Raw genomic sequence first — 17542 nt, 5'->3', positions numbered from 1 at the left:
AGGGAGACCCATTTTTTTTCCCTTTTCAGTTTTCTGTATAGGGCTGCGGGATGGGAGCCCTTCATTTCCCAATATGGGGCCATTGAGCAGTGAAAGGCACAACATACTTCTCTACAAGTCCCAGAAAAGAGTAAAGCAGTTGGGAGGCTTCCATGCAGTTGTTGCTTTTTTTTTTTTTTTGAAGGTGAAGTAATAAACAGGAGTGTGACCAAGTGGGAATCATGAACATGTTTGATCAGTATCGCCTTGGATCTGTCCACTGTCTCTTACTTGAACAGACCCTTATAAAGCATTTTTTAAAATTTAACTTTTGCGAATTAAATGTAAGGCATGCTATTTAAAAGATGTTCTGTCTGAAATTTATGAGTTTATTTTTAAATTGTTCAATGTCAAATTCTTATTAACATTGTCAGGTTAAAATAAAGTACCCATCCTTTCTGCGTGGGTTGATTTGACAAGGTGGTGGGAAACTGTTGTAAGAGAGAGAATTCATATAGGATTACTTATGAGCAGGTATCCCCAAGAGAGTGAGATTTGAACTTTATGAATGGAGACTTTTTTTTAAAAAACCAGGAATTTATGTATCCCTTTTATTTCATGTAACTTCTATTTCGTGTTCATTTCTAAAGAGCTGTGTTTGGCCACATGTGAGACGATGTGGGGATAAAGATGGAAGAGAGATGGATTTTTCTGTAGTTGCTTCTAAAGTTAAAATCTGCTGCTTTAAGTTTTTTATGTTTTTAAATGCTGCATATTTCTCTCCTTAACACACAGGAGTTTGTTATGAAGAAAGAATCAGAGGGGGATGTGAATAATAAACAGTAAATAAGCATTGATTTAATGTTATTTATATACTGGCTGTTATTTGTTACCTTGGTTACTACGTGTGGTGCTCTAAGCAATGGAGTAGCAGAAGCAATGTGAGATGCCATTAGACACATAATTCCAATTGGAAGTAACTACAAACATATACTGTACTTTTACAGTTGAGAAATTTATACTAGGAAAAACATGAATATGTATGCCAAAAATGACCATACTTGAAATCAGTATATAATATTGTTTGTGGCTTGCTAATTACATTGATTGTCTTCCTCTTCTGTGATTGGAAAGGCGAACTATAACCTGAAGTATCTCTGTAATATACTGATATACTCACCGTAGTCTACACACATACAAATACATATTAAGTAAATTGTTTTATGCAGTTGTTCAGCATATGAATTCCATTCCTCATTCATAGGCTGTGTTGCATCTGGAATATGTACTGTGATAAATTTGGCTTGTTGATAGAACAAGAAGTGTAAGAATGGTGTTGCGATGCTGTAGAAGGTAGACCTTCTAGAGGCAATAATTGTGGTTATGGCACCAACTGTTCATTATACTGTATTGCTGTACTGCTTGAAGAATTATGGAATGTGATCTTCTATTGGACATTCTGCTTTGGACATGGGAATGCTCCTCACTTGCCCTTCCCTGTGAGTTCGTTTTTTATTTTTATTTTCCCGGGATGCTGTGTCTTCCTCGCAGTTACCTGACAATCCAAAATAGGTTAGTAGTTTTGTGAAATAATGGAGTGTGTATGTTACAACAAAAAGGAAAGCAAAAGGAAGTTATGCAGCACCACCATGCTTCTTTCTTACTTGTCTGCTGTCCTCCTGCTGCACTTTACAAATCCTTCTCTCTGGCTGGTATTTTCCAAAGCACTTAACCGGCTTAGGTGCCCAATTCTCATTGAATATTAATGGGAGTTTGGTGCCTAAATCCCTTAAACTGAGATTTTTCAAAGCAGTCATGTAAATTTCTTCCTTCTCCTCGTCCTGTCATTCTCATTTTCCCTTCACAGCTTCAGTCTAGACTTTTGTTTTCAAGCCCTTTTGTCTCCTCTACTCTTTACTTACTTCTGTTTTAATTCTGTTCCTTCTCTTGATTCTGAATGTAGATCAGATCAGGAGCTGTACCCACGTTCTAATAAAAATACACATAGCTCCACTGAAGCCAAATGACAATAGCCAAGCTTCTGGCCCATAGTTTATACCCATGCACCATGTAATGTTTTTTAAAATCTTTTCTATGTTAGTTTGAGAACACTAATGAAAAAAATCTTTCAGTTTTTTGCAATCTCTTTAGGCCCTTCTTTCTTTCACTTTCCATTCTATCTTTTGGTTCCTTTCTTTCTTTTCCAGTCTTATAGCTTTTTACAAACACACATCCCATTCACTCCATGCCATCTTAACCACATCATAACTACTCGAAAATATTTTGCTTCTTTCCTTCAGAAAAGAAATTAGCTAAGTGGTATTGGAAGTGAAGGATAATGTACTTTCTGTTTTGGTTTCAAAGATGTACATAAGAAGCATTGATGCTTGTGATGCTCCGTTATTGGAGATTTTTAAGAGCAGGTTAGACAAACACCTGGCAGGAATGGTCTAGATCAGTAGTCTCTAACCTTTTTACACCCAAGATCAGTTTTTGAATTAAGGGCAACCCAGGATCTACCCCATCCCTTCCCCAAAGTCCCACCCGTTATATACACACACACACACACACACACACACACACACACACACACACACACACACACACTCTCTCACACCCGTCGCTCGCTCTCCCCACCCTCACTCACTTTCAGCAGGCTGGGGCAGGGTTTTGGGAGGGCGTGCAGGCTCTGGGCTGGGGCCAAGGGGTTCGCAGTGTGGGAGGTTGCTCTGGGCTTTGCCTGGGGCAGGGGGTTGTGGTGCAGGAGGGGGCAAGGGGTGCAAGCTCTGGGAGGATGTTTGGGTGCAGGAGGGGACTCTGGTCTGGGGCAGAGTGTTGGGGTGCAGGAGTGGGTGCAGGTTGCTGGCTCTGGGGGGGGCTCAGGGCTGGAGCAGGGGGTTGGGCTGCAGGAGGATGTATTGGGGCAGGGCTTGGAATGCAGGAGGGGGTTCAGGGTGCAGGAGGGGGTATGGAGTGCTGGCTCCAGGAGGGTGCTCAGGGCTGGGCGTTGGGGTGTGGTCTCCCACCAGGTGGCACTTATCTCGGGCATCTCCCGGTCAGCGGCGCAGCAAGGCTAAGGCAGGCTCCCTGTGTGCTCTGGCCCCACGTTGCTCCAGAAAGGGGCCAATGTGCCCCTGCAGCCCTTTGGGGAAGTTGGGGGGCACGTGGCTCTGTGTGCTGCCCCTCTCTGCTGGCGCCACCCCCAAAGCGCCCATTGGCCACAGTTCCCCATTCCTGGCCAATGGGAGCTGTGAGGGAGGTGCTTCCAGGCAGGAGCAGTGCAAGGAGAAACACCCCCCCACCCCCCGGGGGCATGCTGACCGCTTCCGGGGTCTGCCGCAGCCGGAGATTGCGATTGACTGGGAGAGTCCCCAGGATCGACCAGTCGATTGTGGTCAACAGGTTGGTGACCACTGGTCTAGATAATACTTAGTTCTGCCATGAGTGCAGGGGACTGGACTAGATGACCTCTTGAGGTCCCTTCCTGTGACTCTATGTTTTGGGGATCACCCAGACCAGTAAAGGGTTCTGTCACCGCCTATCTTGTAACTTTGGGTGCCTTAATGTTATGCTCTGTGGCTCAGAATCCTGACACTAGAAGCCGGCACATAAGCTTAAAGGTCTCATCCTGCCTTCTACCATCCTAGTTACTCCTTGCAGTGTGATCCCAACAGGTCTTCCAGTCCTGAGTCTCTGCAAATTCATCTACATTGAGTTTTAAACTGCCAGACACTCAGAATTTCCCCCACCAGTTCATCACCTCAAAGGTGTGAAAACAGCCCCCAGTTATCAGTTCACTTTGGGGGACATACTCCACACAGTTGGCACACCAGAGCCCTAGTTGGGATAAAAATTAGCAAGAAATGTATTTGATATAAAAATCACAGATTCAAAGATGAAATATTAAGGAGAAACAAACATATACAGGTTACACAGAAAATAAACATAAAGATGCAACCTCGGGCTTCACATTTCTATATTAGATTAATTCCCTTTTCTATATATGAGTTACCTATTGCCTCTGAACAGTTTCCCAGTGTACCCTGTGTCATAAAGAGGGATCCAGTTTTTCATGGGGTAGCTTCTGATTTGGAGGCTGCTCCTCAGTTTCTGGATAGACTGCTTTTGAAAGGCTTTTTTCTTTCCTGGCATGGTGACTCATGGTTTTTCAGAGTCGGGGGAATTCCCTGTTGCCTCAGTGTCTTTCCATTAACTCTAATGGTTCATCATATTCTTTTCCTGGTTTGGACATTGGATGGGTACTTGAAGCTGGGTTTGTGTAAACAACTGCCTTCAGAGGTGCCCTCCCTGTGTGATTGCTTCCTTACCCTGTTGTGAGGTGATGCTATAGTTGCATCAGCTACATTTACAGTTTTCTACATTTTTACGTTGATAATCATAATCTGTATGTGTGTGTATATGTGTGTGTGTGTATGTATGTATGTATATATGTATATATATATATATGTATATATATCAATCATAATGACTGTCAAATTCAGCACATTAAAAGCTTCCATAAAATAACTTATTTGACATATTTTTATACACAAAGCAATGTATAAAATCAGTTGATTCATTTGCTTATTCTTTGGGATTCAGACTCCCTGTTCTCACCTTTGCGTGTCTGAGCCCTGATTATCACAGTGCTGTTGCAGAAAAAGGAGCTATGAAATAAAATTTGATTCTGTGAGTACATTTCAAACCCATGAATTCAGAATGAGTGTGATATGCTCCAGTATATTTTTGCATAGCTTGCTACAACTTTGTTTGCAATAAAATGAGCTCTTTAGCCCTGCAGTTTGTTTAGCCAATAGCTGCTATGATGTACTTTTAAAAAAAAGCCTGGGTTACACTACAGGGACGGGGTTCGAACTAAGATACGCAACTTCCGCTACACTATTCGCATAGCTGAAGTTGAAGTATCTTAGCTCGAGTTACCTGGCCATCCTCACGGCAGCGAGTCGACTGGCAGCTCCCCCGTTAACTCTGCTTACTCCTCCTGCCGAGGTGGAATACAGGTGTCAATTTGGGGATCGATCACTACCCGGTGAGCCAGTGGGTAGTGAGGACGTACCCTAAGTAAGGATAAACCAGATGCTTAGTATTCTGTACGTAATTTAGACTAGAGAAGTGATTACACAGATCTTTGTTTTTGTCGTTCCCAATCAGGATAAGAAATGCTGGATGTTTTCTCTTATTCTATACTATTTCCATGGTGTTGCATTTTGTTCCCAGACACCATGCCCCACTAATCTCTTAAATTTATAGTTTGTTTTTTGCTTAAATTTTAAATTAGTCTTTTTAACAGCTTCAGATCTCAAAGCACAGTTATGCAATTTCTTTTGAGTATCTTTAATCATTTGGTACTTGCTATTCCTTTGCATAGCGATTATATTTAAATTCTCATGTTGTGTTCCTGTATGTACTGAAGAAAAATGAAAATGACAAAGCACCAAAATGTCAGTTGAAGCTGTTATTTAGTTAAGTCGGTTAGATCTGCATACTTTTGATCAGTGTTGAATGACAAAGATACATTTTGATATAATCCAGGCACCTTAGACTGAAGCAACCAGAAAAGTATGTGTAAGACCTTAGGTGTAAAAAAAGAAGTAAGTTTCCTGCTGCTGTGCAAGTAAAGAACTCTATAAGAATTTGTGTGTGCTTGTGTGTTTTTCACTGACTTCCTTTTGAAAAAGAGTTTTTTTAAATTATCTATCTATTTTAAGTATCTTCTTCTGGTAGTGATGCACCGGTGTATCTTGGCTAGTAAAGATTGATTCTTTGAGGTGACACAATTACTCCTTATCATCCCTTATGTTAAAAATGCAGGAGGTAATGATCCCAGCTAAAAAAAGCACATCATCAATTAAATCTTTGTCAGTGGTTCCCAAACTTGTTCCGCCGCTTGTGCAGGGAAAGCCCCTGGTAGGCTGGGCCTGTTTGTTTGCTTGCGGCATCCACAGGTTCGGCCAATCGCGGCTCCCAGAGGCCGCGGTTCGCTGCTCCAGGCTAATGGGAGCTGCTGGAAGCAGCAGCCAGTACGTCCCTCGGCCCGTGCTGCTTCCAGCAGCTCCCATTGGCCTGGAGCAGCGAACCGCGGCCTCTGGGAGCAGCGAACCGCGGCCTCTGGGAGCAGCGAACCGCGGCCTCTGGGAGCAGCGATCAGCTGAACCTGCGGACGCAGCAGGTAAACAAACCGGCCGGACAGGGGCTTTCCCTGCACCAGCAGCGGAACAAGTTTGGGAACCACTGCTTTATGGAATTACTTTTTTAAAGAAAGAAATTAAGAAAATCCTAGGCATATTTCAAGGAAGGGCAAGCTTGTGTGTAAAAAAAAAAAAAAAAATATGAAGACCCCAAAAATGAAAGTTAATATGGATGCAATTAAATCATACAGTGAAAGCATGGAATAAGATCCTTCACCCAGAGGGGGAAATGTGCATAAAGAAAACTTTTTTTTCAGTCTACAGAATAACCGAACAAATGGAATGTAGCAGAAACCACTGTCTGAAATGTTGTCCTCATAGTCGATATCGTGTGAATGCTTAGCAAGTAGCACCAGAAAGGAGATGGAAATGACTAAATCTCTATGTACTTGTGTTCACAGTAGAGAAACTCCTTGATTATGAAACCAGTGTATGGAATGAAATTACATGTAGAAAGAAGCCACATTCAAACTGAACAATTCTATCATTTAAAAAAAATAATATAAACTGGAGTCGATTACTGCTTTGTTATTCGGTGCTAATTCACATAAATCTTTATTCAGTGTTAATTCAGCAATAGATTGACACTTGCATGACACCTTAAAATACCTATCACAGATGGTGAACTTGTTTTTTTGGGGAGAGGGAGTGTATTTATAATCAATTTATTTCATTTTTTGAAAATTTGCCTCTAGGTTCAGCAGTTTAAGCAAGACCCCAGGCCATCCAAATGCCTTCATTCTGTTTTCAGTGCACATAGTGGAGATGAAGTCTTCTCCCATGAGGCATATGGCCATCTTCAGGTAAAAATAGCAAACAGTTCTCTTAAATGTCATTGCAGAATTGGGTGCCTTTATGTAATATTACTATTGAATCTAATGCTTTTTCATGATGGATGTTTCTTTATAGTTTGATAAAATTTACAGAATTTATAAATTGAGATGTCTGCTGTAACTTGTATTGAAAGGATCAAACTGTTTTGAAATCTGACTTCAAGCTGTATATCTTGTGCAGAAAATATCAATGCAACTGTAAAAAAAAAAAAAAAAAATTGTTTTGAGAAAGAAAGTGATTTTCAATAAATAACCCCAGCATAAAAAATAGTTTCTGCCCATACTGTATTATCAATAAATTGAGGGATTGCTATAATCTTATATTGGATACTGTATTTTTGTTAATGTTCCCAGCCACATTTTCCAGAAAGCTGAGAAGTTTTAATTAACAATTGTTTTATTTGTTTTTAATTTGTTATTCTCCATTGTCTGTGATGCTCTCTTGTAAGATTGGAAAATATAAATGCTATACTTTTTTTGTCTTTTTCCATTTGCCAGATATTGATTTGCCCTCCACTGTATAACCGTGATGTTTCTTATGTAACTGACACCAAATTCATTTCATTTGTGTTCGTTAGCATCCTTATTTATAAGAGAACACGCTGGCACAGCTCTAAGAACAGTGATGCTGCTTCCGAAACAGGAGAGCTAGAACCAAAGCACAAAATATTGTGTAGTTAATCAAGTGTGGTTGTTATACTGGGAATTATTTAATTTCTTGGTGCCAATATGGCCAAGTTATTCCCTTTATAAAATATACCCATTTCAGAGTCAGAAAGCTCTGTTAAAGACAGTTTCCTGCACATCATTTCATGGATGGAGTGTTATGACCCAATCTGCTGCTGAATGAAACCTGCTGAACATGCACAGCATGGGGAAATTGCAGTGGCCTGATATTCTAAGCATCTCTTCCTCACAGCAATGCTTACTCCTTCTGGACTTGAGCTGATGCAGCTTCTCTAGCTGGTGGCTGTCATGAAAGCCACATACACAACAAAATGGGGATGTGGGATATAATCCTGACTAAGATCAGTGTAATATTTTGTGATAAAATCCCTGTCAATTTGCAAGGGAACAATGCCATGGGAAAGAGCAGCCCTCCCTCGTACCTCCAGCAAGTCTCTTCCACAGTGTGGCACGTCAGCATCATGTAGTGGAAGTACAGGGGCTTCTGTAAGATTGAGGGGTGAAAAGATGGGAAGGGGCATGTTGCAAAATCACTACGGCCTCTTTGTCCTCATCCTCTTTCCCAGTCCATTGTGACTGTGTTCGGTTCCCTTTAAATTATGTTACAACATGGGAGCAATAGATTGTGATGGAACCTTAAAATGTAAAACATAAAATAAAATTGATAAAATATTCAAGCTACAAAGAATGTAATTAATATGATCTGATATAAATCTTTTAACTTTTGGAAATATTTGGGAAGTGTAAGAGAGAGAGATCTACCGGTCTTTTTCTGAAATAGTTACGCTCTAGTTCTGCTATCCAGTTCTGTCACCCTAGTCAGTGGCCTGAAAACAATAGAATCTTAAAAGGTTTAGAATTTGGAGGATATTCTTAAGCATGTGTTAAAAAAATAATTCAAGGAAGGTCATAGTTTGGGTCCAGACTATTTCTGTAAATCCCACACCCTGAAGTTAAGGCTTGTATTAATTTCTTAAAGCAAGTTACTGATGTCACTAATTTAGTCTCTGAATCATCAAAATTATATGAATCGTATATTATACAAGGGTGGTATATCATGATATTGTTTTTGCTTCATTGATGTTTCTTCTGATATCCTGGTGTAATGGTACTCGTGTGAATGCTAAGGCAGTTGATAACAATCACTAATAGACTATTAGGTTAACAGAACAAAACAACTAATTTTTTCATAAATGTAATTTAATCATATGCTGAACAGTTGATTAAAATTAATACTTCTCTCCAGGTGGTTGCATTAATGCTTTGTTTGTTAGGACTTAAATGGTCTGTTTTCCAGATAGGCAGACTACTGTTTAAGTTTGCATCTTCTAGTGCTCCACATTCCAATAACTTTGTTGTTTACATAAATTTGCAATGGCTTGTCACAGGTGACTGTGAAATAATTGCCTTTGGGTCAAAACAATATTCCCAAGCAAAAATGTTTTAATATCATAGTTTTCAAGGAAAGCTTTAAAAACAAATGTTGTAGAAGCAGTTGTTTACAACAGTGCTTGCTGCAGTTCTCTTGATCAAGTGTTCCACATCAGTACACTTACATTACATGTGTAATACTACAATGGATGAAATATCTTAAGAACCTAGCCACGTCATAGTAGAAAAGCCCCCTTTTCTCTAACATCACATTTTTGTTTTGAAATTCAACTGGTCTACTTTGACCCCATAAAAGTAAAGTATACTTTTTTTTATCCTTTTCTTCACCTCAGATAAATGCTGTGTCACTGTTCCTGCTCTACCTGGTTGAGATGATATCTTCAGGACTGCAGATTATCTACAATACAGATGAGGTATTAACTGAATTCTGACATTAATTAGTTATGCATGTTGAAGATTTCTGTTGGCTTTTACTTAGTTTATTAACCATAAAATTGAGTGAGTTTCTTCCTGCAATTAGGTAATTTGTCATCTAGAGATGCATCAAAAAGCCACTTTATTTTTTAATGATTGCCGTATTAAAGATAAGCTGAATATATAACCAATAGGTGGTAAAATGGCACAGCTACACAAGTGCATTTTAATATGATCTGATATAAATTTTAAAACTTTTAGAACTGTATGGGAACCATAAGAATGAGTGATCTACCAGTTTCTTCTGGGATAGTTATTTTATCCTCTTCTGTCTCCCTTTTCAGTGGCTTGAAAACAAGTTAATACCTGGATGTTCTCATTTTTGCATCACTTTTTGCCCCATTCCCTAACAGATCTTCAAGGTACATGCATTAAAAAAAAATCAAATTTTTGTAAACCACAAGTGAAACATCAGTTATTACAGTGAAATTTTTTCCTACTTTGGAAATGGGTCAAATAAGAATGTTAGAAACAGCAGCTCTAATGCACCAAAAATAAAAAAAAATAAAAAATTCAAAAACCAGGAAATGTAGAGAAGTTTTTTAATATGTTTAAAGAAAAAAGGATATCATAGTAGGGCAACATCCCTTCCACGTGGCCTTCCTTGCCTGTAAATTGGGAGATTTTGCACAGTATGACATGGCTGAGTGGAGCCTGTAAACAAGAGGTAAAAGTGTTCAATAAGCTTTGATAAGAACATGTCCGGGATAAGATTGTCAATTTTGGTTGGACGTATTCCTGGAGGTTTCATCACATGCCTTAATCTGTAATTAAAGATTAATCTTTAATTCCTGGGGACTCCAGGACAATCCTGGAGGCTTTGCAACCCTAGCCAGGGATGACCTCACAAACTGTATTACAGAGGTTTAGTGGGAAACAGTGGGAATCACTCACTCGGATACATGAAGATGGAACTTATTTCAAGTTAATGATAATATACATGTGGGTGAATTATATTCAGTATTTTTAGTAGAAGTTTTAAACCATTTTATTTAAATAAAAGTAATATAGTTACATCAGATAAGTATGTTAGTTTTTGAGCTTGAAAGGGACACAAATAGATCACAAGCTGTTATAGTTTTAGTCTGAGCACAAAGTGCTCTTCCCCAGAGCTTAAGTTTTATTTCATGACTCTCACTTATTTCACACTGTTCTCAAATTAAGTCTTTAATCAGTCACTTCTCTTGAGTTACAGCACATTCTTTCCAGAATTGCTGATATAAATCAGCTTGGAGGTGTTTCTGGCTTCCTTCAAATGGATGTGTTAGTATGTGCTTCGTACAATTATATAATGTCTTTAATCAAACACAGAAGACCCAACTTAGAACTTTCGGAGTATAGTGAGTTGTACTCGTATTAACATGAACCAGAATTGGCTGCTAATAGGTGTCCAGTTGTAAACATCACCCTAAACCAAACTTTAAGCAGTACACCATATTCATGTTTATAAAATTTCAGGCAGTTAATTGTTGTTTGGCCTGTTGGCCATGATGCTGTGTTTAGTTAGAAAATATTTGCCACACTTATGCAGTCAAAATGTGTAATTTAAAATCTAAATATTTTATTTTTAAACTTCCTCTGGTGTATTAGAAAGTTGACACCAGATAACCTTGGTATTTTGGGCGGAATAGGACGGGAGAGAATGTACACGATCATCTAGGAATCCTACCTCTTCTTTGTGCTCACTGCTACTTAACCACATCCCAGTGAAATGGTTATAAGTAGTATTTGTTGAACAGTTTGTGTGTTTACACGGGAAGACAAATCTTGTCTAAAACTGTGTATTTATTTAGCCTGACATATTACATTGCTTTGCTTGTGTTATCACCTAATAAAGGTTTGCCTTTATTTATGCAATCTCAAGGACAAGTGATAGTGTAGAAGAGATTGGTTCTCTGTACATGAGACATTCCCATTCTTAAGGTTGGAATATGGAGTCCACTGTTGTCTGAGTCCATTAATCAGCATTTACTTAGTGAATATCAACTGAGCACTATTAGTCTGTTTTGTGAGAAAATACAGTTGAAAGGCCTTTTTCTTTCCTCATCATTGTCGTAAAGTGGGGAGTAAGGAAAAAAAAGGAAGAACTTTATTTTTCTTATTTATTTTGTAGTGCCCAAAACAGGGCTTTTTTCTCCTTTAATTTCTGATTATAAATGTGTGTTTCTCAGCTGTTTTATATTAAATTTCTTCAATGTTACAAAAACAAAAAGTGCATTTTTCTAAGTATTTTCCTATTTTTCAAGAATGTTCGCTTCTCCTCACTGGTTACCACCTGTTAATTGTGTACTTTTTAACTTTTCTTTGCTTATGGCTGATGTATGGGCTGCTAAAACCTGCCACTGTCATCTCATATTCCAGGAATGAGCAGGTCAGATCTCTGAAAGGGAAGGTGTCCATGTTTAGTGTGGGCATTGTTTTTTTAGTTTTTCCACAGCACTTACATTCTGGGTAGTTTTTCCTCTCTGCAACCCAAATTAGAAAGGTCTGGGACAACATTTGTATATGATGCTTCCATAGAGCAAGTATTTGACAGTATTTGTTTGTTGCATTTTTAGGTTTACTTTTATATCTTCTGGTATCATTTTATAATTGGTTAACACTTTTGCGAATTTCTAATTTGCTTCATGATTTAACGTAAGTGTACCATGGAAATCAGGTTTCCTTGGCACAAGAATTAGGTTCTTTGTGCTGCAGACTACATTTAAATGGTAAAATCATATATGCAATTGAGTTGCTTGATTACTAAAGTTTTACTAATTATGTTAATATCTTGTTTTTGACCCATATGTCAAAAAGCTAATTTACACCAGTCAGGGATGTGGCCTATACATTTTTTCCATTGCAATTCAGTTTAGCAGAATGGAGGGTCTCCACTGAGACAGAACATTCTGTCTAACTCCCTGCCTTTTCCTTTTTCCTCTTTCTCTGTGAATCTGTGATTGTCAGGCTTTGCCAGCTGAACTGTCTCCTCACCAAGGACTACAAGCCATTTTGGTGTTCATGGTCTCATTAGACTACTAACTTTCAGCTCACTGGAATCAGCTTAAGCACACTCTGTTCTGCAGGTGGCCTTGCCATGCCTGACTGATAGTTGATATGTCTGTTTCAGCAAGATATTGCTTGACACTGGAAGGAAAATACAGCAGCAGTAAACAGGCTTTGCTAAATGGTGCCATCCTGGACTTGCTATGCGTCCACTGTGCTACTGATCTTTCTTCTACAATGGCTAATTCTTCAAGCTTCCCCACAGCACTGGTGGCAACCCCACACATCTTTTTCATGTCAAGATTCCATACTCTTCATTCTTCAGTTTCACTCAAAGACCTACGTTTCAACTCTTTGAGGCTTCCAGCAGTATTCAGTGTCCTGTGAATATGTTGTAGGAACAGAGCCTGACGTTTTAGCCATGAATCTCTAGATTCATGAGACCCACCCACAGCCAGACTAAGATTGGCTTATCTGGCTGGGGTCTATATGATATTATAAACACAGTTATCCCCCTCTGCAGTTGCCATGGGATGAAGAATGGTTCCTTGACACTATTGAAGTAGCCTTCCTGCTTGTGAATCTCTACACACAGGATGATGAAGTTGGGTGCTTTGTCAGTCAAAGTGCTGCATTTTTCCATGATAAAGTACTTATCAGGACACTGCTACAATTCAGTCTCAATATATGCTTATCTCACCACCTGAATCAGATTAGTTTACATCTTTTTGCTATTTTACAATGGTTTGGCACTATTATTTGGATTTCAGAAGGGCATTTGGATGGCAATTACAGAATGCTATCAATATCTGAGAGAGACTTTTCTGTATCCATCTTCTTCATTGGATCTAGGGCAGTGTCATGGATAGAAACAATCTGCAGTCATGAAATTACCTTTGATTCCATTACCAAGTTCTATATGACTGATATGCATATATTAGCAAATAGTGCATAGTTGAAGACCTCTAGGCTGCCATTCATAACTTAAAGAACAAGGCGTGCTTGTGGCACCTTAGAGACTAACAAATTCATGTGGGCTTTAGCCCATGAAAGCTTATGCTCAAATAAATTTGTTAGTCTCTAAAGTGCCACAAGTACTCCTCGTTCTTTCTGCTGACACAGACTAACACAGCTACCACTCTGAAATTTGTATCTTACTTTTCCTTTCTTCTTTTTCTTTTTTTCTTTTTCTCTTTTTTCCTTTATCTTCTACTGTTACTCCTAGCTAATTCTCAATAGCTTGCGTTGGTGAATTGGGTAATGTATTAAAGTGCGACTTTTTTCTAACCTATAAATTAACTTTCAAATAGAATACATAATCCTGCAGAGTGGAGTAATGTGAATGGTCAATAATAACATGTCAGTTCATATCCTAAGAGCCTGGGTTCATTTTCTTGATTGTACTTTTATCTCCAACCTTCCTGGTGGTAGTGTAAAAGAGCTGTCTCTGACATTACTACATGACCTGACAGAAATTATTGGTGGATATTTTTATGCTACGAGAAGATGAATTTAGTGGTAAGGTACAAAATTGTCCCATTACAAGCAGGTATATAAAATGCAGCTTTAAATTCCTTTCCCTAATTAACTTAAATGCAGCTTAACAATTTCCACTATTAGATAATGTATTTTGTAGGATACTGAATCTTTAAAGGGGGGGAAACCTTAATTCCTTATTCACTTGTGAAATGTTTCCCTGTTTTTTCTTCTTATATTTCTGCCTCAACCAAAATTTCTTTTTTGTTTAAATATTACTCTGCTATTAAATATCTAATAGTTTTCTTTCACCTAAAGCCAAGAGAACCTTTATCACAATACAGGACACATTTTTCTGAAAGTCAAGCCTCCATTGGGCCCATTTTTGTGGGTTTCATTTCTTTCTCATTTAGAAAGTTAATTTGTGTAGCATTTGTATTGTACATTGAGTGCAGTGAAGTAATTCATCACTGCTATTTTTCCCCCTCAGAGATGAATGCGTTAGCTCTGTTAGCAGATGGAAGGGCTGCAAAGTTTAACAATTTTAGATACAGGTTTAATGGGTTTTGTTTCCTTGTGATTAATAGTAAGGTTAGTCAAACTCACATAAAACAGAGGTTGTGATCATTTTCTATTTGTTGCATTTTTATCACAAAACATGTAGTAGAACATAGTAACTTCCAAAATATTTAAAGTTCCAGGAAAGCAAGCCAGCAAAAAAATCTAAAAAACCTAATGGTGCATGTTGCAATATTTCTGATCAAACTAATTATTTGGTTAAACAACTTAAAAATGAGGCCAAAGCATTTAATAAAATGCTCAAATGGTTCTGAATTAAATAGCTAAATAAATAAAATTTTCCTCCCCATATTCCTCTTGATCATTTTCTTTCATGTTAAAAAAGCACCAAGAAGATTTCTGGGATTCCTTTTAACCTTGTCCTGAAAGTAGGATTGCAGGGTCTATGTTTCCTTCTTGGATGAGGTTTGATAGGGTTTAAAGTTGTTTAAATTTTAGTATTCTCTCTGCTTGTTCTTGCCGAGGACTGCATGCTACAGGTTTTGCTGTCATCTTTCATTTCTCGGAGAATGGTACTGAAACAGGGCTGCTATGGTTAAAGGTGCTGACAAATGCCCGATGTTCACCAAGCTGTCATCTTAGGAGACGTTTGTTGTACGCAAGTCTCTTTGCAAGGTGAAAATAATTGTTCACAAGACTTATTGTCAATAGTAGCTAAAAATGACAGAGTTTGATCAATGCCAATTGCAAAAATAATTATATTAGTCCTTCTATCTTGGAATCCTTAGCAAAGAAATCAGCATGTAATTGTTTGGTAGCTAGTTTTCATGCAAATGAATGAAATTGATCACAGTAGCTGCATAAAAAGCTGAAATAACAGCGGTGTTATTTTTCACTCATCCATGCTACATGCATATCCTTTACAATTGCTTGTTCTATACATGATTGATTTTTGAGTATGTAAGGTTACCACGAACAATTCCTAATTTTTGTATGAGCCTTTTGGCACTGACTTTGTTAGATCAACACATCTGAGATGAGGAATTGCTCCATGACCATGTGGGTTGACAGCAATCTCTTTTTTCTGTGTGGCTGCTTGCTTTTCCTTAGTATTCTAAACACAAGGGTGCAAAATGTTCCATAGGCTCTTGTAATATTTACATCTTTCACCATTCTTTCACAACCATAATGGACAGCTGCATATAACTATGATTAATGACCTTATATGTTTGTTCAGTGCTGACAAAGTACACTGCTTCTTCATGGAAGGTGCTTCTTAATGAGTGTATCTATGTCCCCACATTGTAGGCTTCCATAGCTGGGGAAGGGAAGGCTTTCAGCCTAAGTAATCTGCATGTTACTGTCAAACTGAAAAGGGCATTTTACTTTAAAATTAATCTTAAATTATTAGTCTGCCCTGACTATTCTGATTTTTTTTTTTTATGGCACCACTAATTTTTCTCAAATGCTTGCAGACAGAATCTATCCTGAATCACAGTGTGGCTTCAGATATGAAAGGTCTACTATTGACATGATCTTCTCACTGAGACCACTACAAGAGAAGTGCAGAGAACAAAAAAGCCCCTCTACAAAGCCTTTATCGATCTCAGAAAGGCTTTTGACTTTGTCAGTAGAAGTGAACTATTCGAGCTTCTAGAAAAGATTGGATGCCCCCCAGGCTCTTACACATGATTCAATCCTTTCACGAAAACATGTATGGCACAGTCCAATACAACGGCTCAATGTCTGAGGCTTTCCAGCTTCGTAGCAGAGTTAACAAGGTTGTATTCTTGCTCCAACCGTGTTTGGGATCTTCTTCTCTCTGCTACTGAAACAAGCTTTTGATTCCTCAACTGGGGGAATCTACTTTCACACAAGCTCTGATGGAAAGCTGTTCAATCTTTCAAGACTCGGGAGGTCCTTATCCAACACCGCCTCTTTGATGATGCAGCTGTGACAATCCAAAATGAAGCTCATCGTCAAAGCCTGATGGACAGTTTTTCCAAAGCCTGCCAAGACTTCAGGCTTACTAAAAGCCAAAAAAGGCTAACATAATGTGCCCAGGAATTGAGGAAGCACGCTCCATCAAGATCAACAGCTATGAACTTAAAGTGGTGAATGAGTTCACATACCTGGAATCCACTATCGCAGTCAACCTTTCACTTGAAACAGAACTCAGCAGCTGCATTGGAAAAGGGACAACAACAATGTCTAGACTGAACAAGGGTATGGCAAAACAACAAACTGACAAAACATACAAAATCTGTGTGTATTGTACATGTGTTATCGGCACGCTTTTGTATGGGAGCAAGACATGGACCTTACGCTCTCATCGGGAAAAGAGGCTCAACAGCTTTCCTAAGAGTTGCCTTCATTGAATCTTTGGAATCTCCTGGAGGGACAGAGTCACCAACACCAAGGTGCTCAAATGGGCCAGCATGCAAACACACCTCAAACAGAGATACCTCCGCTCGCTTGGGCATGTGTGCCAAATGAATGATGGGCGCATCCCAAAGGACCCCCTCTACAGTGAACTGGCATCTGGAAAAAGAAGCATAGGATGCCCAGAATTGTTTCAAGGATGTGTGCAAGTGAGACCTCAAAGAAATGGACGTGGATGTGGACAAATGGGACGCTCACACTCAAGACTTCAGCCTTTGGAAACAAGAGCTTAACAAAGGTCTCTGGAGTTACGAGATGAAGCAGTCCAGCTTAGCAGAGGAGAAAAAAGCTTGCAGAAGGCAAAGCCCAAAGGGTCAAATTATCACCTTTTAAATGTGACAGATGCAGCTTGTCTCTCTCAAGTGGGTCTCTTCATGCCACGTTCGCCGCTGCCATAAAACCAACTGAGTAGATTCTTTACCTCTCAGGAACACATACCCATGGTCTCTCAAGACTGAAAGATGCCTACTCCTCCCTGATCATGCATGTGGAATGGTTACTATATGTCATATTATAGTGAACCTTGTATTTTGCAATAGTCCA

The 17542-nt window shown here is 38.9% G+C and overlaps 1 protein-coding gene across 4 annotated transcripts in view; it reads left to right on the top strand.

Annotated features, from left to right (window-relative positions):
* PHKB (phosphorylase kinase regulatory subunit beta) overlaps window positions 1-17542 on the top strand; it is a 218574-nt gene that overhangs the window by 56213 nt on the left and 144819 nt on the right. For all 4 annotated transcript variants that reach the window (XM_077830734.1, XM_077830733.1, XM_077830732.1 and 1 more), the window contains 2 exons: window positions 6884-6991; window positions 9433-9513. In XM_077830734.1, coding sequence (XP_077686860.1) covers window positions 6884-6991; window positions 9433-9513 — 189 coding nt within the window. The remainder of the gene's footprint in view (window positions 1-6883; window positions 6992-9432; window positions 9514-17542) is intronic.

The sequence above is a fragment of the Eretmochelys imbricata genome, chromosome 12, assembly GCF_965152235.1.
Source record: "Eretmochelys imbricata isolate rEreImb1 chromosome 12, rEreImb1.hap1, whole genome shotgun sequence".
Taxonomy (NCBI): domain Eukaryota; kingdom Metazoa; phylum Chordata; order Testudines; family Cheloniidae; genus Eretmochelys; species Eretmochelys imbricata.
The sequence above is the reverse complement of the archived record's forward strand: the minus strand, read 5'-3'. Positions and strand labels throughout refer to the sequence as shown.